The following is a 25,966-nucleotide window of genomic DNA, read 5'->3' on the forward strand; positions in this document are numbered from 1 at the left end:
AGGTGCTTATTAAATGCCTCTAGTGGTGAGATGACAGTGGGCCAATGGCTATGTTGGGCAGCCGTGTCCCCCCAAAATGATAATGTTGAAGTCATGTAAATGTGACTGTATTTGAGAAAAGGGTTTTCACAGACGTGATCAAGTTAAGATGAGGTGGTGTTGGATCTGCGTGGGCCCTAAACCCAATGATTAGTGTCCCTGTGAGTTGAGGGAAATCTGGACACAGACGCAGAGAATGCCGTGTGATGACAGAGGCAGAGACTGGAGTGCCACAGCTACACACCAAGGACGCCAACCATCACCAGCTACCACGGGAAGCTCGGAGAGGGGCATGGAACGGTTTTGACCTCAGAGCCTCCAGGAGGAACGGACTCCGCTGACACCTTGACTTCAAACTCCAGCCCCCAGAACTGTGAGGGAGGACGTTTCTGTTGCTTTACGTCGCCCAGCTTCCCGTGCTCTGTTACAACAGCCCTTGCAGGCTCATGCGGTGGGAACGAGGGGGAGCTGTCCGGGTGGCCAGCCCGGCCAGGGGCTCTTCCTTTGCGGCTCCCAGGCCCCTCCCTCAGGCCTCTGCCCTAGGTGCAGCTGCCACTGTCCTCCACCAGCCCCCAGGTCCCCCCACCTCCAGCCTGCCGGGCTCAGGTTTGTCCCCTCCGCCTGTTCCCCACCCAGCAACCAGGGGAAGCTTCCCAACTCCCAGCCTGGTGCCTTCACCCCACTCTCACCTGCCACTCACTCCCCAACCTACTGCGATCTGCCCCGGCCTCCTGTCCGCTGAGGTATCGCCTCCAGCCCTAGACATGCACCAGCCCCACCTCCCGGCCTCTCTGTGAGGTCGGATGCCGCTCTGAGTCAGGCCTGGCAGCCCTCTCCTCCCTTTGGGTCTGGGATGCCTTCTGTCTTTTCTCCCCCTGCCTCCCTAGACATGCTGCCCCATCTTGTATGTACGCAGCCTCACTCCCTCTGCCTGCCTCTTGAACGCAGGTGCTCCCCGGGGCTCTTCCCTTCTCCCTCCTTCCTTCTCCTCCCACACATGGTAGCGGTGACGTAGTGATGGTGGTGATGGTCGTGGTGGTGATGGAGGTGCTGGTGAGGGTTGTGGTGGTGACGATGGTGTTGGTGGCAGTGGTGACAGTGGTGGTGGTGACGGTGATGGGGTGGTGGGGAATGACACTGGCTGTGATGCTCATGGTGGTGGTGATGGTAATGATGGTGGTGATGGTGATGGAGGCAGGGGTGGCACTGGTGACAGTGGCCATGGTGGTGCTGCTGTGAAGGGACTCTCTTGATACAGCAAGTACACTGAGCCAGGCTGTGCTGAGGCCCAGGCACTCAACCCTTTGTGTTTGTGCATCTCCTTCTCTGTCTCTCTCCTTTCTTGTCTTTCCTCTCTTCCTTACACACATGTGTGTGCACCCACTATACTAGTTTGCTGGGGCTGCCATAACACACCAGGTGGCCTATAGTACCAGACATATATCTCTCGCAGTTCTGGAGGCCAGACGTCCAAAATCAGGACACCAACAGCCATTCTTCCCGTGAGACGCTTGCCTTGTGCTGGCTCCTGGGGGCAGCCGTCAATCCGTGGCACCCCTCGGCTTGCAGCTGCATCTGTCCAGCCCTGCCACTATCATCACATGGCGTTTTCTCTGTGTCTTTCCTCCTCCTCTTAAAAGGACACCAGTCCTGCTGGGTTGGAGCCACCCTAATGTCTTCATCTTAACACTATGACCTCTGCAAAGACTCCATTTCCAAATAAGGTCACATTCTCAGGCACTGGGGGTCAGAATGTCACATAGCTTTTGGGAGAACACAGTTCAAGTTCAACCCATCACACTCACACACACACAGCTCTTTTCCCCTGCACCGTTCTGTCAGATTTCTGTCATTTCCACCCCCCATCCCTGGTACCGTCAGACATTTGCTTCTTTCTGCCAAGTTCTGCACAGGGGAACTGGAGACACAGAGACAAAGGTGACACACATGGTCCCCGTCTTCAAGGAGCTCACCGTCTAGAAGGGAGGGTGAGGCTGCACAGGCCATTGGCCAAGCGGTCCCATGAGGGTGTGGACAGGGGCTCAGGGGACTGTGGGCACACTCGATGCAGCCACACCAGCCTGCCCTTGGTTCTCTGTGCCCCTCTCTCCTTCCTGTGCCATCTCATCTCCGGCCCACCTCCAAGACATGGCTCCTGAGGCTGCTCGGATACCCACCTGCCTTCTGGATGGGTCCGTCCCCTCAGGCCCAAAGGTTCCTGGGGTATGGGCACCTCATCTTGTGCATGCGCACTGCTCTGTCTCCCACCTCCCACCCCCTCTGCGCATCTCTCACTAGAGAGGCTGAAGATCGCCCAGCCTGTCTCTGGGCTGTTCACTGAAAGGGCTAAATGATATGCTGACACCTTAATTATGGGCCATTGTCACGGAGCGCAGCAGAAATTGCCTGAGTGATCCCTGGAGAATGGGCGCTAAACAGGCCCGTCAGAGCCTTTGATTCCCTGTGGCAGATTGGAAAATGACACAAACGGTGGCTTGCTCCAACTGTGGTCCGTGGGTGACAGATGTGGACCACCCCTCTCACACACCTGCCTGCGTGGTTTCCACAGGCAAGGAGTCCCGTGGGCGAATAGTGCCAGGCCCACAGCACAGCCAGGGGGTCTGCCTGTGGTTTCATTCCTCTGACCCGCCTGCCCGCTTTGGTCCACTGCAGGGTAATTCCCCAAACCTCCTCTACCCATCTCTTCCATGGCCTCCCACAGCTGGCCTCAAGGCTGGGAACATTTGTTGCTATTTACTGAGTTCTGCTCTGAGTCAGGCACAGGACATGGAACCCCAATATAGATCCTCACCACAGCCCAGTGGGGTGAGGACTGTCATGCTCCCATTTCACAGACGAGGAAACAGAGGCTCTGAGTGTTGAAGTCATCTGCCCCATGTTCCCCGCCTCTCGTCAGAGCTCCCAGCCTGGGTCCTGGCCACTGCAAGATATTGCCACTGTACACATGCGACTCAGTGCCTGGAGGGGTGGGGTGTGCCAAGGCCACTGGGGCCACCCACAACAGATAGGAGCAAGGCTCTCCCTCCCGCTCCATGACTTCTTCCACCAGAGCAGCATTTTGTGACGTGCATCTGTGGGGGACGTTGACAATAATAATAACAGGAACAGCAATGACCTGTCATAGAGGTTGACAAAGCATGGGCTCTGAGGCCCTCAGCCCCAGGGGATTTCAGCTCTACAGTCACTGTGCTGTCTTTGTGAGGACTGTGTGAGCTGGCGTGGGGACAGAAAGTCAGAACGGGAGAGGCCTGGTGCCCCCTCCCCACCAGCTCACAGCCCACAGAGGGCAGGGGCTGATTCCTGGCAGAGCAGAGCTTGTCCACAGGGGAACAGAAATCACGGCCCCCTCCAAGCCAGGCCCCTGACCAGCCCACCTTGTGGGCACCCCTCCCTCTCCTACCATTTCTGGGTGGGTGAGGGGTGGCACTGGGCACCCGGTACTCTGGACTTTGAAAATCTGGCTGTCGTAATGCCATCAGAAGTGAGAGGACCTCCTGACACCACTAACTGGCCCCATCAGCTAGACAGTGAGTGAGGGCATCTCTGTGCAGAACAGACAATCATTCAGCACCCTGAGGACAGGCAGAACCACGGGGCCAACCCTCTAGATGGCTGCGCAGGAGAGGACTGACAGCACCCAGGCTGGGAACAGGCGAGGGCAGCAGGAGATGTGCCCTCAAGTTCTGCGAGGGCAGGACCTGCCATGAGCATGTCTGCCGCCTCCACTCCTATCTGCCCCCAGCACTATCCCCATGGGGAATAAGGGCGAGGCGGGAGCTCTGTCTAGAAGCTTAGGCCCTGCACGTCTTCACATTTCACAGATGAGGAAATGAAGTCACTGAGTCGTGCATCCTTTCTGAAAAATTACTGAGTGCCCCCTCTATGCCATGGGCTATTCTGGACTCTGGGGCCACCTCAGGAGACAAGATAGACACAGCCCTCAGGAGACGCACACCTACAGAGGGAGCCTGGCTTCCTGCTGCATCATATCCAGCCAGGAGGAGGCAGCACCAGGCTGGCTGCAGGTTGAGGGAAGGGACTTAGTCTGACAGGTGCAGGCTGGCTCTGAGCTCAGCAGGCGACTTCACTTCCCAGCTTCCTCGGCTGCAAAATGGGCACCACAATGATGCCTCCTCCCAGGACAACACGGTCAGAGACCACAAAGGCTGGCTCTTCCCTCTCCAGCCCCTGCTGGACCAGCAGCACTTGACAAGTAGTCGACACAGCATTTCCAGGGCCCTTCCCACACCTGGGCAGGAGAATGGTTCCGAGTGGGACTACTCCCCCCGTCTGTCATTCTGTGGCTCCCAGCAGCCGTGGGAGGTGCCTTGATTGTCCCTGTTTGGCAGAGGGAGAGGCCAAGGCTCAGAGATGGTCGACTTGCCCAGGTGCCATGGCAGGTGGTCCCCACCTCCTGCTCTGTTCCTCAGATCCCCCAGCCGCGCCACTGCCTCTCAGCACGGGCTCCTCCCCCGCCACCCAGGTGAGCTGCCACGGTGCCATCATGAAACCCAAGCACACGTCCCAGCAATTCCGCTCCTCACATGCTCAGAGCAGCATTATTCATTAGAGCCCCTGAGTGGAAACAACTCGAATATCCACCACCTGAGGAACAGGTAAACAAAATGTGCTCTGTCCGTACAACAGAATATTATCCAGCCTTAAACAAGAATGAAGCACTAATACATGCTACCACGTGGGTGAACTGTGAAAACATGATACCAAATGAAAGAAGCCAGGCACAAAAGGCCACACAGTGTATGACTCTGTTCCCACGGAATGCCCAGAACAGACAAATCCATGAGACAGTAAGATTAGTCGTTGCCAGGGGCACAGTGTGTGTGTGTGTGTGTGTACGTGCTAATGAGGAGATTCCTTTGGGGGGAAATGATAAAGATGTTCTGAAATTGTGGCACAGATTGCAAACCTTTGTGAATATACTAAAAACCTCTGAATGATTCACTTCAAATGTGTGAATTACATCTCACCAAAGCTATTGCAGAAAACAAAGACCAGGAATGCCAGTGAGTAGACCCCTGCCCAGAGTCTCTGTGGTTCACACTCTGCTCTTGTGCCAAAGGGACAGCCCTGCTGGAGTGCCCCCAGGCCCTCAGACACCCCATGAAGCTGGGCAGGGCCTGGTGGCACAGCCCAGGAAGTAACATAGGGAACCACTGCCAGAGACCAGTCCCGCACCCGACCTGCTGGTCAAAACCCATTCAGCGTTCCGGGCCCTGTGCTGCGGCTGCAGTCCCGGTGCGGAGCAGGAACTGTGCGGTACCTCCAGGAGGCCACAGATGGGTGGTGCAGGGAGGGTGGGCGGACGAGTAGCAGAAATGACAGCCCAGAGTGACACTGCTGCCACCGGGGCCAGCACAGAGAGGAAGGGGCCCTTAACCCACCCAGGTACAGGATGGTCTCCCAGGGAGTCAACACTGGGGGCAGAGACCCAAAGGAGCTAAGAAGGAAAAATAAAGCGACTCAGGGACAGAAAAGTATTTCAGGCAGAGGGAACAGCAGGGGTGAAGGCCTAGAGGTAGAGGTTTGGGAGAGAGTGGCATTTTCAGAGAAAATGAGGGAGGGACTCAGGAAGACCCCATGACTGTGTCAAGAAGGGCAGGGTAGGGGAGATGAGGTGGAGCGGCCCACAGGCCTGCCAGCCAGCCCTGGGCTCTAAGCATCCCCTTCCCACAGGAATAGAGTTATATGCTTCGGAGCATGGTAACAGGCCACTTAAGGTGGGGTACTGGGGCCAGGACAGACAGACCAGCTCCAGGCCGCCTCCCCTGCCCTATCGGCCCTTCTTGGGCTGGGTGTCAGAGACCCCACAGGAGAAGGCATCCAGCCTGCACAGCTGGGGCCCCCTGACCTGCCCCCCAACCTCCATGCCCCCCTCACAGTTGTGTCTCCCATGCCCTGTGAGCACCGATCACAGAGGCTGGAAAAGTCAGACTACATTTTAATGAAACATCTCTGGGATGTCTTAAGCTGCGTTTAAAAGCCCCTAAGCTTCCCGTGACAGGGGGACCCATGTGAGGCAGGGTAAATACTTACAGCTCTACCTGAAAACCAGGCCCATTTTTCATGCAGGATTTTAACAATATAGATCACGCCTTGAGTGAGACACAGAGGGAAATGAAACCTTGGGCAGTCATAGTGCCAGGGCCCTGAATTATGGAAATGAACCTGTCCCCAACTTCTTATTTTTAATTAAAAAGCCCTTTTCAGTAATTCCATTAAGAGGCAGCAGCAGTTTGAGAGCCTCTCGCTCGTTCCCTTTAAATTATGCAATGTCCCAACAGCTCTTCCAGTTCTAGGGCTGGAGGACAGAGTTAGGGGACCTTGAGGATTCAGGAAGCCACAGGCCAGGCCCAGCAGGGGCTCTGGGCCCTGAGACCTCCCACTGCCATCCTGCTCCTCCTCTGCCCCACACTTCAGCCAGACTTGTTCCAGTGCACCTACTATGTGTGAGGGGCTCCCCACTCCCGTCATCTCTCCCCACTCACAACAGCAGCGTGAGGTCAGGAGGAGAGGGCCTCGTTTACACAGTAGAGGGACCTGAGTCTCAGAAGGGGAAGGGACAGGCCTGAAGTCCTCTAGCAGGTAGGGCTGGAACTCGGACCCCAGGCCACCTGACTCAGTCTCCTGCCTTTGCCACCCCCTCCAAGGATGGAGGGGGACCAGAGTTCGCATCCCATCCACCAGAAGGGCCTGGTGAGGGATGGGACATGCTGGGGCCTGGATTGGCACAGACCTGGGATCCAGGGAGAGGGCTTCTGCCTCGGCTGCTGTTAGCATAAGAACATGCATCAGTTCAGTAAACAATCTCTGAGCACCTATCCTGTATGGAGTCCCAGGGCTGTATTGCCTGCCTGTGAGGAGCACACAGCACCCACTTCTCTGCTGATCTATAGCTCACCTCCTCTTATAAGTCTTCCCTGACTACCCTGGCCATCGTTCCTCCTTTCATCTGCCATTCCCTTCCCCCTGCTACCCAGACCCTCACCTCATACTTACCCACCTCTCCATCCTGCCACCCACCATGTATCCATCCATGCGTCCATCATGAAAAGGCACTGACACATCTCCAGCCATTAGTATGTGTCACTGCACGTGTCTCCCTCATCTAATTCTCATAGCACCTCTGCCAAGCAAAGTCTGTCATCTCCATTTTACAGCTGGAGAAACTGAGGCTGTGAGTTGTTCACGTCTCTTGCCCAAAGGCAAGGGAATAGAGTTATATGCTTTGGAGCATGGTAACAGGCCATTTAAGGTGGGGTTCTGGGGCCAGGACAGACAGGCCTTCCAAAGCCCACAATGTGGTGGGCTGCCCATTCCCCTTCAACCACCTCCATTCCTGCGCCCTTTGCTCCCAGGCTGGGCATGGCTGCCAGGGCCATCCCTCACCCCAGGGTGGTGCAGGGAGAGGCGGGTCCCAAACACAGGGTGCTATTGTGCCCCTCCCAGGAGCACAGGCTTCCATTGTCTAGAGGAAGCTGCAGGTGGGCGCTGAGCTCCTCCTGAAGCCCAATGTCTGGCTCTGGCTTGGACAGTCACCATTGTGTGGCCACAGCAACCTTTTGTCTCTGACAGCCTCTCTGCCTTCCCAGCCCTCCCCAACCCCATCATGGTGATTTGCACTCAGGAGGGTAGAGAGGCTGGGGAAGGGTGGGAGAGAGCACTGGCTTGGGAGTCCAGAGACTCCAAAACATTACACCCTCTCTCTGAGCCTCAGTTTCTATCTCTGTAAACGGGCTGATAAATTCCTGCCATGCCTCATCCGTATTGGACACACTGGAGGGGATGGAGGGGTTGTCCTGAATATGGATTTGTTCTGTTAGTCTCTTGCTGTGGGGCCTTGAGCAAGTCGTTTGCCCTCTCTGAACCTGTTTCCACATTGGCAAAGTGAGAACAGAAGAGGGCCTGCCTCCAAGGCAGTTCAGCAGCAAACCCTGGACCCAAGACCTGGGCTGAGACAGGAGCTGCCATGTCCACGGTTACCAATGGCGCCAGCAGCAGCCCTCTGAGCACTGCAGAGCTCCAGGCCATGCAGGGCATTCTGCTGTTTCTGCTCATTTCCAGATTGTCACGCCTTTTCTTAGGTCATGACATGTCTCAGTCCAGAGAAGTTATTAAGCAGTATATCCAAGGTCACACAGCAAGGGGTCGCCAGGCAGGCTCATAGATCCTGTCCCAAGTTCCTTCTCCTCCTATTCAGGAGGCTTCAGCTGCGCTGTGGGGCAGGGGTGGGGGCCCCAAATCTGAGGGTGGCCTAATGGGGGTGCTCCTGGCCTGAGCACATGGTGCTCAGTGAGGGCAGGGACTTGACCGAATCTCCTGGGACAGGCTTGGCTCATTGGTAGAGCTCGGCAAGTGGATGCATGGAGGGTCCTGGGAGTCCCACAGCGGCATCACGTTAACAAATGGCTGGGATGACGTCTAGCCCACGATGGAGGGCCCTCTGCTGCTGCCCCTGAGGACAGAGAGGTGCTGGGGAGAGGTGCCCCCTGTGTGGAGTCAGCCCTGCCCAGCCACAGGCACCATGGTCTGTGTGGCCGAGGACCACGGCCTTTGTGGTGGCTTCCCCTACTCCAGGGCCCAGGCCTCAGCATCCAGGAATGGCCAGGTGGGTGGACAGAGTGGCTGGGGTTGCAGAGGTGGACCCATCAGTCACCAAGCTCTGCCAGCACCCAGGGCCCAGCATGGACTCTCGGCCCTAGAATGTAGTTCCACCTGGACGGCAGCACCTGGACAACAAGGTCACCCAGCAGGGTCAGAAGACATGGATAGATAGTGTCACACAGATAACTTGGAGTCACACAGCCATGTCCTAGGGTCATGGATAGACACAGTGTAATGAGACCATGTCAACCCAGGGGAAGCAGTGCCCGTGGTATCCACTGGTGTGATTTGCCAGACACATTATCATACAGTGTGGGACATAGCCCCTGCCCTTCAGGAACACGTGGTCCTGGCTCATTCCTCCTTCTGTTTCCCCCTTCCCGCTCTGAGTCCCAATCTCCTCCTCTGAGAAAGGAACAGCCATCCACCAAGCTTGAGTGAAATAAAGTGCCCACAGGGCCTGGCAGAGGCTGGTATACTACAGGTGCTCATGAAGATCTGCTACTTCTAGTGTGACTGGCTGGGGAAGGCCCAGCCAAGGCGAGGCGTATGGGCCTCTGGTTCTTCCTGGCAGGCTGTGGGTGGGCAGTCCCTATATGGTCACCATGTGAGGGGCCCCTTGGGGACTTCAGGGACTGGCCTTGGGCAGGGAGTGGGGTGGAGGGGAGTGAGTCCAGGGCACCCACTCACTCCACTCCCAGGAGCAAGTCTGGTAGGATGGCAGCACCACCTTGGACCAGGGCCACCTGTGTCTTACAGGGCCAACCACATCACTTCCCACCAGGCAAGGAATCTACAGGCCAAGGGCACATGCCCACCAGGAGCTTGTGTCTCTATTAGCCACATTCAGGAAGCAAGGGTCCTGTTTCTGAGGCGTGAAAGGCCTCTTCCCAAGGCCCATCTGTGGTCCATCCTCCCAGGACAAACCTGCCACTGATGTGAGCACCCCCAGGCCTGAGGTGTGGGCAAGGGACGACCATCTGAGGGGACTAGTGTAGATCCAGCTTGGCCTGGCAGGCTGGTGTTTCTGCTCAAGGCCCTTGCTGTTATGGATACAGCCCAGGCTGGGAAGAGAAGGCCGGGGGTGGTGGTGCTGGGGCTTCCCTCTGCACCTTGATCCAGACACCTCCAAGTGTAAAGGGTAGGCCTTGTGGGGAGCTAGGCCCAGGACTGGAAATGGCAACCCTCAAGCTACTCTGCCTCCCAAAGACCGCACGAAGCTGTCAGGGGCAAGTGACATTCTGGGCCTGGGACTCTGTCCAGCCTCAAATCCCATCAGGCTCCTGGCCCCTTAGCCCTGCCATGGGATCCCCCCCATATGACCCGGGAATTCCAAGTCTGAGCCCTGGAGCCTGCAGTCAACCCAAACATGGCGCACAGAGGATGTGAATCTAGAGTTAGTCTGGAAGCCCTGGGCCATTGCTGGAAAAACTTGAGACTCAGAAACCATCAGGCCTGGGTTCCAATCCCTGTTCCATCTGGTAGTGAGTGTGCAACACTGGAAAATCTGGGGGGTCTCTCTGAGTCTTCGTTTCCATTCTTTGGGAAGCTGGAGATAAAATTTGACTCCCAGGGGTGTTGCTAGGATCAAATGTAATCATAGCTTTGAATCTTCCCTGTACCCAAAGCCTACACACATGCCTTTGGCCAGTCCCAGGGAAGTGTTTGTTGAATGAATGATTTTGAAAGACAATCTGGAAAGTGGGGCCAAGAAAGCCGTACATCTCTGCCCAGCCTCCAGCTCCCGAATCCCTCCCTCCAAGCAGCTGCAGTCCCTTCCTGGGGTGGGAACCCCCTGCCACAGCTCAGAGCCCCTCCCAAGCCACAGGAGGCCCAGACGCATGTTCGGAGGGGGCATTATCTGTGCTCAGTTGACTGTAAACGTTTAAGCGGAATTGACTGTGTACTCAGCCACTTTCAAACACAACTAATCTTCATCGGGGCGACGGGAAGTGAAATATGTTATTGTCGGCAGCAGTAAATTACCCGTGCCAGAGCTGGCTCGTGAGGCATTACGGGCCTTGGCCGGCGCACTCCTTCACCCGGCCGCCACCCACCCTCAATCCATTACCGCAAACTGCCCCGGTCACCTCCTCCCAGGGCCCAGGGGTGTGAGGCCAGCTGCCAGCTGCCCAGGCTGGCCCCCACCCACCCGGGGCAGCAGAATGAGAAGGGTGGGGGAGGGCCTGGCTTTGTGCCCATCTAGCCTCTCAGATGCCTGGCAGGAGACATGAGACCTTTGCCCAGTGGGCTCTTAGAAGATTGGGAGAATAAGGCCCCATCAGGAAAAGGGATTTGGTCCAAGGCCTTCTGAGCTGCAGTTTCTGCATCTGTAAAATGGGAGCTTCATTCATTGTTTTACGGTTTTGCAAATCTCTTCAATGTCTGGCTTAACAGAAGGCAGCTGGATTCTCACATCTGCTTTGGCATTCAATCTGTTGCAACACGGTGTTGTAGCTGAAGTATGTAAAGACTATCTGGCCTCTCACACAGATACGCAGCTAGAAAAGGGAAGAGTATTTTAATAGCCCTCAGAGATCATTATGGATATTGTTCTTTGATACTAAACTCAAAACTGCCCCTGCAGTGGCTTTCTAAGGGTCAGCAGTCTGGCTCCTGAAACCACATCAACTAACTCACACTCTGTTCATGAAAACCCATCAGTCTATTTTGCACTGAGAATGGACCTTCTACTCATCTTGTAACACATTATGTACTGGCCGTTGGGAAAATATTAATTTCCTGAGTTATGCAGCTCTTCCAAATGTTGACATATTTCATTATACAATATCAAATAAAAGTCACATTTGCTAGTATTACCACCAGTCTCTTCAGGAAAGTATTTCAGGAGAAAGCTGTCAAACCCACAGTGGCAGGTACAAGTTCTCCAAAATTCTAATTTTTGCCTGAAAGTCAGATTTTATCATTGGTAACAAATACTGTCAGTTGACAGGCAACTTTGTTCACTTTCAAGAAAATATCTGCCAAATAGCTACACCTGAAAGGCTAGCCTGTCGGTCGTTATTTCAAGCAAAAACGGCATTCAATGAGCAAAGAGGCTGGCGCAGCTCACCACCAGTCACATGGTGCTTCTGGAGCAAGGGGATGGCGATGGCCTTTATGTATGTACTTCCTGTCTATTACACAGAATATTTAAAAGATGAGCAGTCAAAGGCGGAGATTTTTTTTAAACATTAATAATTCTCACTTTTCAGCAGGAACACACTTCAGTGAAACTGCTTTTTAAATTTTTTAATTGAGAGGGGGTTTGGGGAAAGAACCCAATAATCTCTATTACGGTTTGGTACCATTGCTGTGATTCATACTATGAGACCAGCAGTTTACCCACCCATTGCGTTTACACCGTCAGTGCAAATGCCAACACGTGAAAAAGGCAAATAATGTCTTCGTATTATTAGGAAAAAGGTTTTGATCTCACAGGCACTCCTCTGGTCAATGCCCCAGAGCCAACAGGGGTGTTTGGAAGACATGGATAAAGTCTGATGGCTGAAAAATCCCTACTGAATAGTCCACGTCATCAAGTACCATCAACCCCACCTTTACCATCTGGAGCCTCCTCCTCATTCCTGGGGGCAAATGCACCCCATCCCCATGCCCAGATCCTCCCCCAATCCCAACTCTGACTGAGGCTGCTGAAGAAAGCCCTGGGGCTCTTTCAAAGCCCAGCTCAAAGTCACATTCTTCCAGAAGCCTTCTTGAACATAAGCCTTCGGCGGGGATCATGTTTCCGTCCTCCTAACCTCCTGTCCCCTCAGCATCTCCCTTCCAGCCTCAGCGCATTCCCAGTACTCTGCTGACACAATAAGCCCTCAACAGACCCAGGCCAATCTAAAGGAATGAGATGGAAAGCGTGGGTCGGCCAGTGGTTGGGGCTGATTAGTGACACTGGCTAACAGTGCTGAGCAGGCCAGAGTGTTCTGGGAGATCCTGCTATGAACCCCAGAACATAGGTGTGTCCCCAGAAGCTGAGCACGAGGGACCAGCACCCTGTGCGGACAGGGATGGGTGGGGCCTGGAGGACAGGAAGGAGTCGCAAGTTCTCTGAGGGGTTAAGTTTCCTGACCTAGACAAAAACTGTGACCTTGAGGAAAATCAGGGTCCTTCTTGCTTTTGCAAGTCACTAACCTCTCTTGAGCCTCAGTTTCCTTATCTGTCAAAGGAAGAGTTTGGACCTAAAGATTCCTTATAGCTACCAAATTCTATGAGTCAATGATATTCACATGCTAACAGTCCATGATGTTGATGGTCCAACTTCCTAAGAGAGGAACATCCACGCTTATGGATCCACTGACTTTTGAATGTAGCATGATGCTGACATTCAAATGTTCTGTGACATCATCCAATGACATTGACATCAAACAGTCTATAAGGCTAACATGTGAAAAGGTCCAGTATGCTGACACTCAAACATGCTGTTGCTGATATCAAGGTTAATCGAGTGCCGGTCCCTCCAACACCCTGGGAAACCTAGGAGTCCATAAACCACCCCTTCTCAGACCTTTCTTCTCCAGGTATCTAGACCCCCATGATGGTACCCAGAGAGTGAGTGGCTTAGGGAGACTTTACCTGCGCCCATCCCCCACAGTCCATTCTCTTATATGAAGGATGGATGTCATCTCAAGTAATGCAAATACAACTTTAATACAAGTCCTAGGGCCCTTCTTCCAACCAGATTCTGCCCCCCAGAAGTTCAAAGCCATCAGTGCTGTAGCCCCAGTTCTGCAAGATTTCCCTGATCCCTACTTTCTACCCAGGGCCTTGCCAGCTAGGACATACTGGTGAGAGGGCACTGAGGAGAAATCAAGGCTCAGGGAAGGACCCACAAAGGGCTGTGGGAGGAAAGCCCTGGGACTGTGGCTCAGCCCTCTCTCCTGCCCCCTCATCCCTCTGGCTGAGGCTGGGGGCTCCTGGGGGCTTCAGGAGCAGTCACCACTGCTCTCTAGGCTGCTACCTAGACAAAGATTCCAGGCCCTGGACTGGCTTTGCCTCGCCTGCCTCTCTTTAAAAAAGAAAAGAAATTCCTGCAAGTTGAACAATCCTTGTGTTGGATTTGGGAGATGTTATTCCTAGTGACAGACAAGGGCAATTATCTGCAATCCGCCAGCAGTTTTAGCCTAATTTCATTACTGCTGTGCAATTCTCCCTGAGCTGCTAGTCTATCAATGTCTCGCAGAACGGATTAGCGGGCACTTTCTTCATCTTCAAATGAATTTTAGTTGTCATGCCCTTGATGAATAGAGCAGGGACAGGCAGCTGACCTGGGCCTGGGAGTGGCCAGGGGCAGCAGGCAGGTGGCTTCAGGGCCAGGAAGGTGGGGGGCAGCCCCATGAGGTGAGGGGATAGAGAGGCACCTGAGAGATCCAGCCTTCCTGGGCCCCTGAATGCCCAGGATATAGGGCTGCTTAGACCCATCTACTGGGGTTTTGCACACTGAGCCTGCCATCCACGGACAGCTTCTCAGGTCCTGGGATGAGCATACAGGGTGGGGGTTCCTTCCAGACTGATGCCAGGGCCCCCAGCCTGCAGCCCTCTGAGACACCCCCACCATAGCACCCAAAACCCTGGAAACTCCAGCTTCAAGCTTGCCTCCCTGAGACACAGTGGACCCCACAAGAACAGAGTCGGGTGCTGTCTTGTCACCGCCATGTCCCCAGAGCTCGTAGGAGAGATGCTCCGTCAGTTTTCACTGTAGGACAAATGAATCTCAGTTTCGCTGCAGTTTGCAGTCAGGGCCTGGCTCGCGCCTGGCACATGACAGGAGCCCAGTCACTGGGAGATGAATGGGTGATGGCACCGGGCTTATTTGAAAGAGGGTGGGAAGGGGGAGGAGGTGAATGCACTATGGAACACCTACTATGTGTCAAGCACTGTGCTGACGCAGCCTCGTTTCATCTCAGAGAGGGTGAACCCACTAAGCCCAAGGCACAAGCTAGCAGGGAACCAGAGAACCCAGGCCTGTCTGGCCATCCCCTACAGCACCCAACGAGCATTCTGCTTTGGGAGCACTAGATTCGAAGCAAGATCCTTAGGAGCAGGGTGAGCCCAGTGGAGAGAGGTCACATGGGGCCTCCTGGTGTGGCAACATGGGGTGAAGACCAGGTCTGCTTCGGATCCCCTGGGCCCCACTTCCACCCAGAAGCCTCCTCTTCCCCTCTAAACTTTTCTAAATTCCTGGGAAGAGGGCTGTGTGGGTTTTGTCTTTTTTCCACCTGTCCCCACTTTCTCTGCCTGGCTCTGCACCCTGGGAAGCTGACCTCCACAGGCTTTTCCACCCTCTGGCTTCCAGGAGGGATCATCTGATGGGGGATGGGAGGGGTGGGAGAAGGGAGAGGGAGGGGTACCTTTGCCCTGCTCCGCCTGCCTCCCCTAACTACTGGGCTCTGGTAGCTCCATTTATGCCCCTTGATGTCTAAGTCCCTCCTGTTTCCAGGCCCTGGAGGTCTCAGTGTCTCTGGCTGGCTTGCACTTCTCAATACAGAACCATCCAGCCCTGCTGGCGTGCCAGCAGATGTGCACGTAGTGGGAACTGGAGTTCACTGTGCAACAGCAGCTCCCATTCACCCACACCTGCCCTGCTGAAATGGCGGGGAGCCAGGGTTTGATCTGAACTTTGTCCACCTGACCCCCAGCCCTATCCTCTTGACCCCCAATCTGCACACACTCGGCTCTGCCCCAGCTAGAAGCCAGAGCCAGCAGAGAGCTCTTGCTGTACATTGATGACTCTTTGGAAAGACCGGGTATATCCCCACAACCTCGAAAGGCGGACATGGTGAGTCTTTTACACTTCCCTGGCCCCAGCAGGCTTCCACACCAGCAAAGGGAAGTCAAGCCCAAGAGAAGAGTAGTTTCCTCAACAGCTGCCACTCCACCAGCCCCTGCATCCCCAGAGAGTCTGGGAGCAGAAGCCCAGCCCCCATTCTACATGTAGGGAAACCGAGGCACAGAGAGGCAAAGGGACTTGCTCAAAGCTGACAAGGTATCATGCAGAGCTGGGTTTCAACCCAGGGAGCCGAGTGGCCTTCTCCAGGGCTGGGAAAGAAGGCTCAGACCTGCCAGAGCTGGGCTTCCTTCCCCGCTTTCAAGTTCTGGTCCTTTCTCCAGGCGCCCAGGAGCGTCTCCCAAGTTTATTGATCGCCAGGGCAGCCTTGAGTCAATATGGTGCAATTTGCTAATTAATCTTTTCCAGGTAATTGCAGGAAATTGGTTGGTGTGCAGCGGGGGTAGAGAGGTCACCTCTGCTTCCCCGACTCCCAGAGTGGCTTCTGGCAGAGCCCGGGACACCAACCTTGACCCTCTGCACAACCTCCTGCCCCTTACTTGCCTCTCTCTGCCTTGAACCTGGTGCACACGAGCCCTGTTCCCTCCTGTTCCCTACCTAGCCCCCTTCCAGAGTCCTCAGCCCAGGAACCCCACCAAGCCAGCTCTCCCAGTGTTGCTCCAGCATGCAGGGGGAAACACAGGTAGCTGGGATGGTGCTGGGTTCAAATTCCGACCTCGGCAGTTATGAGCTGTGCAATCTTGGGCGAACTGTTTAACTCCTGATCCTCAGCTGAAAAACAAAACAGTTCATGATCTCTGCATCACAGGCTGCTTCTAAAGATGAAACAAAAGGTGCCATTTTAATACTGCCCTATTATGACCTCTACGACCTATAATGACTCCAACAGCAACAGCCAGCACTGAATGGGGCTTTGCCACATTCCGGGTAATGTTCAGTGTCTGATGGGTGCTGTTATTATCCCCAATTTACAGAAAGGGAAGCTGAGGCCCCAAGCGGCGGTCAGACAGCGAGGGGCTGGGACTGAATCCTTGCTCAGCACCTGGGATGCAGATCTCTGCCTCACGCAGCGTCATCAAGCCCAGCAGAGTGCCTGGCATAGAACCGTGTCACCAGGAGCCTCCGTATGCTCACCTAAGAAGCCAGGGGACACTAGCCCAGGGTGGGGAGGCTATGGGGTGGGATGCCAAAGGCACCACAGGCCCCAGAGGTACCCACAACCTCCCACTCCAACCTTCCTTACCTGCAAAACCCTGGGCCCACCTCAAAGGGCCTGAGGGAGTCACTGGGCCAGTGCGGCCTTCGGAGGCCCCGGGACCTCCCTTAAGCCCCGTAATAATTAACGAAACTGGATATTCCTGGATAAACTTTCCCAGCCCTTTGAGGTTTCTCTCATTCTCCCAGATATCGTTTAATATATCACCTCATCGGGCTGTATATACCTGTTCCTAATAAACCTCTAAGACTTTAATGAACTAAATAGCAAATTACTTTTTTATTCAAGAATGAAATTTCATCATATTCATAATTCATATTTTATTTCAGACATCTGCTGCTGATTACATTACATTTAACTAAAATTAGATGATGCTCAGAATGCAATTAAGGCTCTGCCAAATTCTTCGGCCCACCAATGCCGGCGGAGCTCAGCGGGGGCCGCGAGGAACCTAATATGTAATTAGGAGCTATTTTCTAGCTGTTTTTAAAGTCTGAAAATTAGCTGCCTTTATTAATCACACAGACAAATATAAAGTGGAACCAACGCTTGCTGAAATTTCTAAAAGGGATTTTTTGTTTAATTATACACCACAGAGCGCTGTGACTCGTTTTGCATGTTGATTTATTGTGCACTGACATTTTGACAACTGGTTCTCAATTTGTCTGTCGTAGTTAGGCAACAACAAAGCCGACGGTAATACTTTAACTTTCAAAACCTTCAGTGCGCCGGGTAGAGGGAGAATGGCATTCCTCGCTGCGGGCCTGTGGCTCGGGCTCTCGAAGCCACGGGGGCCAGAGACCCAGGGAGAAGAGCAGGTGAGGGCTGGAGGGGACTCAGATGACAAGCTGGGTGGGGAGGTGGCTGGAGCACTGGACCAGCAGTCTGGAGGCTGAGGAGCCATACCCAGCTCTGCAGGGTGGCTAAGAAAGGAAGCCTTCCCCGATCCAGGCCTCAGTTTCCTCCTGGGCACCTATGGGGGTTTGGAGTCAGAGGTCTTTCAGGAGCTTTTATGTGCTGAAACTTTGTCTTCTTTCCTGTGTGCCAGACCCTGGGCTAAGTACTCTCTATGCGCTACATTTAGCCCCTTGACCCAGCAAAGGGGACCTTTTCTTATCTCACTGTACAGAGGATAAAACTGAGTCTCAGTTGAGACTTGTCACCAGCCAGTAGGTGGCCACCCCAGAACTCAAACTCAGATCTCATTGACTCCAGAATTCATGGTCTAAACAACTACGTTCACCTGCCTGGCTCGCAGCCCTAAGCAAGGTTGGCTCTCTGGGCCTTGCTTCCCATTTGTGCAGCTTGGACACAGTGAAGCACCTTTGTAAGGCCTCAGTGTGATGCTATAGCCAGTTGACCTTGCCCGCTAGGTAAGTGACGGCTGTACCCCCAGTCCTGTAGGGGCCAGGGAAGGGGTGCACAGAGGCCATGGCATGGAGCGGGATAGGACCCCTGACTGGGTCCTCAGCCCCTGTGCAACCACTAGGCTTGCTCCAGGCCTCAGAGGCCCCCTGGGCCAACACCACCCAGTGATGTCTGGAGAGTCCCAGGGATGGGAAGGCTGCCAAGGGTCCAGTTCCAGCCCAGCAATGATAATGGTGGACATCACTTCCCCATGTGCCTCCCGGTGCTGCGTGACACTTTACTGCCTGCACTCTCCCACAGATCCCACTAGATGGACTCACAGCCGAGCCTGGAGCCTCACAGCCGAGCCTGGAGCCTCACAGCCTGGGTTCAGTCTGCTTTTGCCAGTTCCCAGCTGTGTGGCCTTGGCCAGGCTGCCTCACCTCTCTGAGCCTTGATTTCCACACCATTAAAGTGAGGACCCTGACAGCACCCAGCAATGTGGGCTCTGGCGGGGACTGAACCGGACATGGGTACCCAGCCCAGATGAAGCCTCAGCCAAAGGGAGCTGTGTTACCAACCCACCTGACAGATGGGGCCACTGAGGATCTGCAGGGTGAAGCCCTTGTCCTAAGGTGCACACGGCTGAGCTGAGAGCTGCACCCAGGTGGTCTGATTCCATGGCGCATGCTCCCTCCCCAGCACCCTGGGAGGGTGGGAGAAGGACCTGAGGACCCGCCATGGGGGGTCGGGCTGCCTCATCTGGCTCCCATGGCTATTTTCAGGGGCCCTCAGTGCACGCTCCTCTCCTGACACTCATTTCCCTCCCATATGGGAGGGGATACGGAGCAGTCTTTGGTACTCATCACCACAGGGGTCCTCTGCCCCTTGGTGCCCCAAGGCTGGCAGAACCAGCACCTCCCACCTAACAAAACCTGTTTTCAGGAGCCAACCCCACATCCTCCTCCTGCCCCCAGAATCACCTGATGAAAATGCCAACAGAGAAAACGCTTTTTTTTTTGGTGCCAGTGAAACTGCCAATAACATCTCAAAATACGGGGACCCCCAATGACAATTTCACTTACTCTGACAGTTTAGATTTTGCAGGAAAATGAAAGTGACAGGCATCTTCTCACATCAACACCGCTTCTTTCTGAGAACAACCCACGGGAAAGGTGGCCCCGGAGACTTCCTTGCCCAGATGCCCTTTGTCAGGGTGGCCGGGGGCAGCCGTGGAGAGGTTGGATGCCCTCACTCTATCCACTCATTTGCCCATCCCTGACTCCCCTCTGAGCATTGACATATCCCAGGCTCTGTGCTGGGGCCAGCAGGTGCAGAATTGAAGCAGAAAAACTTCTGCTTGTAAGAGTGCTGTGAGTTCAGTTGTGTCCCCCAGAAAGACACGGTCAGGCCCTAACCCCTGGTACCTGTGAATATGACCTTATTTAGAAATAGCAGATGTCATCTTAGCAGATGTCATCAAGTGAAGAGGAGGTTTTAGGATGGGCCCTAGTTCAATGTGACTAGTGGCCTTGTAAGAGGAAATGTCATGTGAATAAAAGACACACAGGGAGAAGACGGCCGTGTGATGACAGAGGTAGAGACTGGAGGGTCACAACTGTGAGCCAAGGAATGCCAAGGACTGACGCTACCACCGGAAGTTGAAAGAGGCAGGTAAGGATTCCACCCAGAGTCTTAGAGGTAATATAGCCCTGCCGACATCATGATTTCAAACTCTGCCTCCAGAACCATAGGGAATACATTTCCTTTGTTTTAAGCTGCCCAATTTACGGCACTTTATTACAGTGGCCCCAGGACACTAACACAAGGGGCATCCATGCCAGCTAAGAGGCCCTGCCCTTGGCAGCAGGCTACCAAAAAAGAGGTGTACCCACCTGCTCCCTGGACAGGGGAGACAAGCTGGCCTCCGAAACTGAAAGGCCCCTCTAGGTCCCTATGTAATCCTCCCATCTGTCACTTCCTCTCCATCCATCCCTAATGCCATTGCTCCCTTCCAGCCATAGCCATCTCTCCCCTCCCACTGCCCCCTTCCATCCATCACACCATAGCCAGAAGACTTTCTAAAGCATAATTGTGACCTCCCTTCCATGCCCAATTCCCACCATGGCTCCCCAGGGCCCTCAGGCTAACCCTCGCTTTGCACGGACCCAGGCCCGCCCTGCTTCATACAACAGATACCATCTGAATGCCGTACTATGTGTGGCTTCCCTGCACTGTAGCAGTGCTCACCTCAGTGCATTTGCTGCCTGGAATGCCCTCCCTGACCTCCCAGCTCAGTCAAATCCTGCCTGGGTACCTCCTCCTCCTGGAAGCCTTCCCTGACTCTCTTCCCACACTCCAGTTCAGATATGTACCACCCTTCCCTGGGTTCCCACGATAACTTGGAACCTGCTGCTCTTTACTGTCATTGTCAGTTTGCTTCATTAGCTCTGCTCTGTGAGCCCTACAGGGCAGAGACAGGTCTCATTCACACCTGAGACTCCAGTACTCAGCACATAGTTTGAGCTCAGGCAGTACCTGGGCCAGAGAGCCTCTCATGCCTGTGACATTCTGTTAAGATTCCCAGAGTCAGGGGAGAGAAACTGGCTCTGGGGTCAGAGGGCTTGGGCTTGAGTCCCACTTACCAGTTGACTGGTCTTGGACATGCTGTTTCCTCTCTATGAGCCTCAGTTGATCCTTATCTGTGAAATGGGAAGAGCAAGACCTATGATATGGGCCTAATTATAGAGATTATTAATGGTTATTATCATTATAATGATGACTGATTCACTGTAATTGTAAGATTATCATGTGGACTTCTGTTTCCAAAATCCATGTGTCCTTCAAGACCAGCCTCCCTGACCCATTCCTCAGAATTATGAATCATACATGCACCCTGTAAGAGTGTCCAAATGTTACTGGGCACTGGATTGTAGAATTCCTCAGTTCTTGTGTTCTTGAAGGAAAGAATTCAGTCAAGAGACCTGATAGGGGGTTAGAGCCACAGGGCAGGGTGGTTTATTTAGCACACCTTAATGGCAGGAGTAGCAATCCAAGTCACAGCACCAAATATGTGTGGGTCGAGTTTGTTCTGGGTTCTCCTGCAAAAACAAAGAATTGAAAGACAGAGACACAATAGCAGAGGGGAAGTTTAATTTAAATATACTCCAAGGGAGGAGTGGGTGAGAGTCAAAGTAGACAAAGGCCCCAAACTTTTAGGGGATGGTCTATTTGTCATATCCTAGCTGGGAGACACCTCTTTGATTTACAGGGTGAGGTCATTTGTTGACAGTTCTGGTTGTACACCCCTTCCTCTTGTTGTGCATGTCTTTTCCCTAAACGTACACAAAATAGCCCATGGTGGGGGGCGAGGAGCAAAACTGCAAGTTTATTTTAAAGAGATTATGATGAGGTGTGGTTTGGGCGGTTCTTAGTTTTGCTTGACTGCACCTTCACTGGGATTTGATTGGGACCTGTTTGGCCTGGTCCCAACAGGCAAGGAAGTTATCTCCCTGCAAAGCCTTTGTTGTCTTCAAGTGGGATCCCCTAACTGGGCAGTTTTTTCCTTGAAGCTTATCTTCCCCTTCCCCAGCTGCTCATGTCTATCTTTCCACCTAATACAAAGATTCTATTTGTCTTTTAACTTTAGTAACTCTTTATATTAACATGTTACCCACCCTCTCAATTGGATGACATCTCCCTTACCAGTACGAACAGTGTCATACTTCAGGGCCTCTTGAGGGGCTTAACAATTGCTGCTTGATTGATTTGACACCTCACAGCCAACCCAGGGCCTAACACAAATCTAGGCACTCAAGCTGAGGAGGAAACTGCAGAGTAGATGCTGCAAACTAGATTGGAAGTCAGGCAGACCTATTTCTACCTGGCTTTGCCTTTAACAGGCTGTGAGACTGAGAGCCAGTCATTTCACTTCTCTGAGCCTCAGTTTCCCTTCTGCAAAATGGGGGTCCAAATATCCACTTCTCAGGACATCAGGAGACAATGTATTTGGAGGTACCTGGCACACAACAGATGTAATTAAGTATGAACAGGTATTTAACCTCAAAGTCTTGGGTTCTATCTCAGTTCCACTCCTTCCTGGCTGATGATGTGGGGCATGCCCTGCCACAACTCTGAGCCTCACTTTTCTCTTCTGGAGAATGGAGACAATCCCCACCTCTGAGAACTACTCTGAGAATGAAATGCAGTCATGCATGTCAGGCCTGACATGAGGAATGCATGCAGGAAGGAGTGACTCTTATTTTATTACACTGAATTTTGTAAATGTTCAGACCTGCACCCCCCCAGAGCCACTTTGTACCCCCAAAGTCTGGTAAATGGAGTGATGAAGCATCAGCCCCTTCCCCAACAATGAGGACATTTCCTATGCCTGGGGCCTTCCAGCCCCACACTTCAAAGGACTTTAGAAATGCTGTTTGTCTCACCAGCCCCCTGGCTGCTGGGAAAGGGAAGGTCTGTGGAGGCCCTTTCTCTTTGAGTGAAGAAGGGATAAGAATGGAAGTACCCACCCCTTTCTGACGGAGACTCCAACCCTGCTCTATTCTGAAACCCAGCAAACCTCTTTGGAGGGATGGAAAGGTGGGCTCAGGGCAGCTAGGTTTCCTGAGCTGAGCAGGTAGGCATATTGCAGGCAAGAGAGGCCACTTTCTGTCTACTTTCCTTATTCATTCATTCATTCATTCATTCATTCAGAAGACGTCAAGCTCTTATGTGCCAGGCACTGTGCTAGATGTGGAGAGACAGCAGTGAGCCAGCCAGCCATGATAGCTGCCCTGGGGGGCTGGCAATTTACTGGGGAGACAGGTGACATAATGGCATACATAATGGCATAGGACTGCACAGTTTGGAAATAAAACAAAGGGAGAGATCGGGTGGAGGTGGGGGTGTTCCAGGCAGAGGAAACAGCAGAGGCAAAGGCCCTGTGTCTGTACTTGTCTCTATCATCACCACTACCATCATCATCTTTGCTCTCATCAGCCCAGCATTCCATGTACTCATGTACCACCATCAACGAGTCCATGTTAATTTTCCATCTCCTGTACTGGAATATGAGCTTCCTGAAGGCAGGCACAGGGTCAGTCTGCTGGTCCACCATTACTTCCTTGGTGACTCAGACCAGAACCTGACACTGAGTTATCACTCAGTCATATTTGTTGAGTGAATAATCATAGTGAATACACAGACACTGTGCTAAATGCCCTATACCTGTTATCTGGATTCCCACCACCACCCTACTAGTTGGTTGTCTGATGAAAAAACTGAAGCTCAGAGAGGTAAAGTTGCTTACCCAAGGCCACACAGCCAGCAAGTGACAGAGCTGGGATAAGAATCCAGTTCTGTCTGGGCTCTTATTCTCAACTGCCCAGGCCCAGAGTGGGGGTTGGGAGAGTGTGGGTGTGCAGCAGACAGCAGGGCCCCCGGCCTCCCCAAAGGAAGCAGATCTGAGAGGGATGCAGGCTCCATAAATAACCTGGATCCCTGGGCCTTGCTGGCGGTTTAGCAGCCTGAGAGTGTGTGTGTAATACAAACAGCTCTAATCCCCTGTCAGTTAAACTGGATATCAGAGGAGACAAGCTTCCGAGTGGCGAGGCCTAATTGAATCGAATTGAAAAGGCGGAATGGGCAGCCAGGCCACAGAGGCGGGATGCTGGGGAGAGCAGGCCGCAGTGCAGCTGTCTGGACCTCCCCGGCCCTGGTCCAGGTGCTCAAGCCCCTGCTGCAGAGAGCCGGGCCTTGGGGGGGGGCATCACAATAACGGTGGGGGGCACCACAGCCAGGGCACTCCACCCCTCTCGCCTCCCCTTTATCTGCTGGCTCTGCCATTTTCTCTCCATTGCTGACCCTTTTTCTGTTCCCTCTGTTATCTCGAATAATGTCACTGCCTCTTTAGAATCTATTCATCAGAGCAGAAAGAAGCCAATGCTGACACTGATAAAAAAAAATACCATCTGTGCCTCACAGGGAAGAGCTCTCAACCCAACCTCTGGCGCCCCCGCCTGCCCCCGCCCTCCTGCCATTTCATGGGGGCACCCAGGGGTAATCAGATTCCTCGCGGGCAGGGTGCCCTCCCACAGGTGGGGCCCCACTCCTGAGCTCACCTGCAGAGCAGGGGGAGATGGTTTCTGAAAGAGGGCTCAACCCTGGGCAGTTTTCTGTCTGCAGAAGAGCTTGATTTGGCCACTTGGGCTTTTTTTTTTTAACTGTTTTTTTAAATTGTTTTTTTTCTTTATTGGCTGATGATACTTAAAAACCAGGGCATTTTACAAAAAAAATCCAAAAACTAGATAGAAAGGTTGGGCGACAGTGGGTCCATCTCCCCACAGGACAGTTTGTCTGGGGCTTGGGAAGGGGGCCCTGCATTCTCCCCGGACCCTGATCTGTGTCACCTGCCTGGCCCTGGTGGCTGTGAGCAGAGGACCTCTGAGTGGGCAGGGCATTTTTCACAGGGCTAGAAATAATATCCTCAGAAATGATAGGAGACCAAGGCCCAGAGAGGGGGAGCCACTTGCCTGAGTCACACAGCATGTCAGAAATCTCCCACCTCCTGGACCATGCTCTCCTCAGCCACATGAGGCAGGTGGGGAGATGGCCGGGGGTGGGGGAGTCCTTACTCTGGCCCCACCACACCTCCCCTCCCTACTCCCCATTCAAGCCATTAAGATTCCTGTGTCCATGCACATGCCGTCAGCCCTCCTGGGAGCAGGCCCTGGCCAGGGCTCCCTAGGGGCACGGGCAGAGGTACGAGCATCTACCAGGACAAGCAAGGATACATCAGTGGCCCTCTTGCTTCCTTTCCTGGCCTTGGAAGGCCCCATCTCTGCCTGTACCCTCAGCTGGTCGTGAGGCCTCAGTTCGGGCCCCAACTCTGTAGCAAACACACTGTGGGACTACAGGCAGATCATTTCCCTTCCCTGTGCCTCAGTTTCCCCATCTGCAGATGTAGGTCCTTGTGGCTCTATCAGGGAATGCTCTTGATGGAAGGACATTCCTTCTCAAATCCCTTCTCTCTGAGGCAGATGGCAGGACCTGGGAACCTGGGGTTAAGGAAGTGTCCTTCCCACCGATGCCTGCTAAGGACAGGCCAGCTGTGCACACTGCAGGGTGACAACGTGGGCCTGTGAGAGGGTCATTTCATGTGCCCCCACCTCCAGGCTGGCTGTGGTGAAGAACTTGCCCTCCCTGTGAAAGTCAAAAGGGGTACAGAGCAGATGTGGCTACTGTCTTGGCACCAGAAGGCACATGCTTAGTTCAAGGGGAGCCTCTTCCTCCAGGGTCATGTCCCCCAACTGCCAGACCCATAATAATCACTGGCTGGCACTGTGGTCTCAGGGACCACAGCATCTGCGGCAGCTCAGCCAAACCTGCTTCCTCACCCAAGTCCCACCCAATCTTCTCCCTCTTAGGGCAGGACGTCAGCAAAATCCAGCCTGGCCTGGTGAGGGAAGCAGAGGAAGCCCTGGGCTTTGGAGTCAGGCACCGCCTGGTTCCCACCCCAGCGTGGCCACCTACCTCCAAGCTGTCACCTGAGACACCGCCTCTCTGAGCCTCGGTGTACCCTCTGATAATAGCAGCAGCTCCTACCTACCGTGCTCACTCTGTGCACGAGGCTCCCAGTTCCATGTGCGATATACATTGTTTTGTAGTATTTCCACTTTACGCATGAGAAAGCTGAGGCTCAGAGAGGTGATGTGGCCAGCCCAAGTCACTCACCTCTTGGTGATCAGGCCACAGAACAAGGCCAGACCTACCTGCTCCCAGAGCCCACAAAACAGTCACTACTGGGAAGAGGAAACAAGGACACAACGGCCAAGCTCCTGGCACAGCAAAGGGCACCATTATTTCTCTGGATGGGGAAACCAAGGCCCAGAGAGTGCAAGAGACCTACCTAAGGTCACACAGCG

At 53.7% G+C, this 25,966-nt stretch overlaps 1 protein-coding gene across 3 annotated transcripts in view; it reads right to left on the reverse strand.

Moving 5' to 3' along the window:
• The window catches only part of MVK (mevalonate kinase), a 67,978-nt gene that overhangs the window by 13,982 nt on the left and 28,030 nt on the right, over nt 1-25,966 (reverse strand). Inside the window, exons 11-13 of one of the 3 annotated variants that reach the window (XM_057492297.1) lie at nt 20,690-20,746; nt 18,630-18,750; nt 17,637-17,670 (exon numbers count right to left, since the gene is read on the reverse strand). In XM_057492297.1, the coding sequence (XP_057348280.1) occupies nt 17,652-17,670; nt 18,630-18,750; nt 20,690-20,746 (197 nt within the window). In that variant the 3' untranslated portion in view covers nt 17,637-17,651. Of the gene's footprint in view, nt 1-17,470; nt 17,671-18,629; nt 18,751-20,689; nt 20,747-25,966 lie in introns of those variants that run through there. The other 2 variants (XM_057492299.1, XM_057492298.1) reach the window with 2 other exon arrangements.

The sequence above is a fragment of the Manis pentadactyla genome, chromosome 14 (assembly GCF_030020395.1).
Source record: "Manis pentadactyla isolate mManPen7 chromosome 14, mManPen7.hap1, whole genome shotgun sequence".
In the NCBI taxonomy this organism is placed as follows: Eukaryota; Metazoa; Chordata; class Mammalia; order Pholidota; family Manidae; genus Manis; species Manis pentadactyla.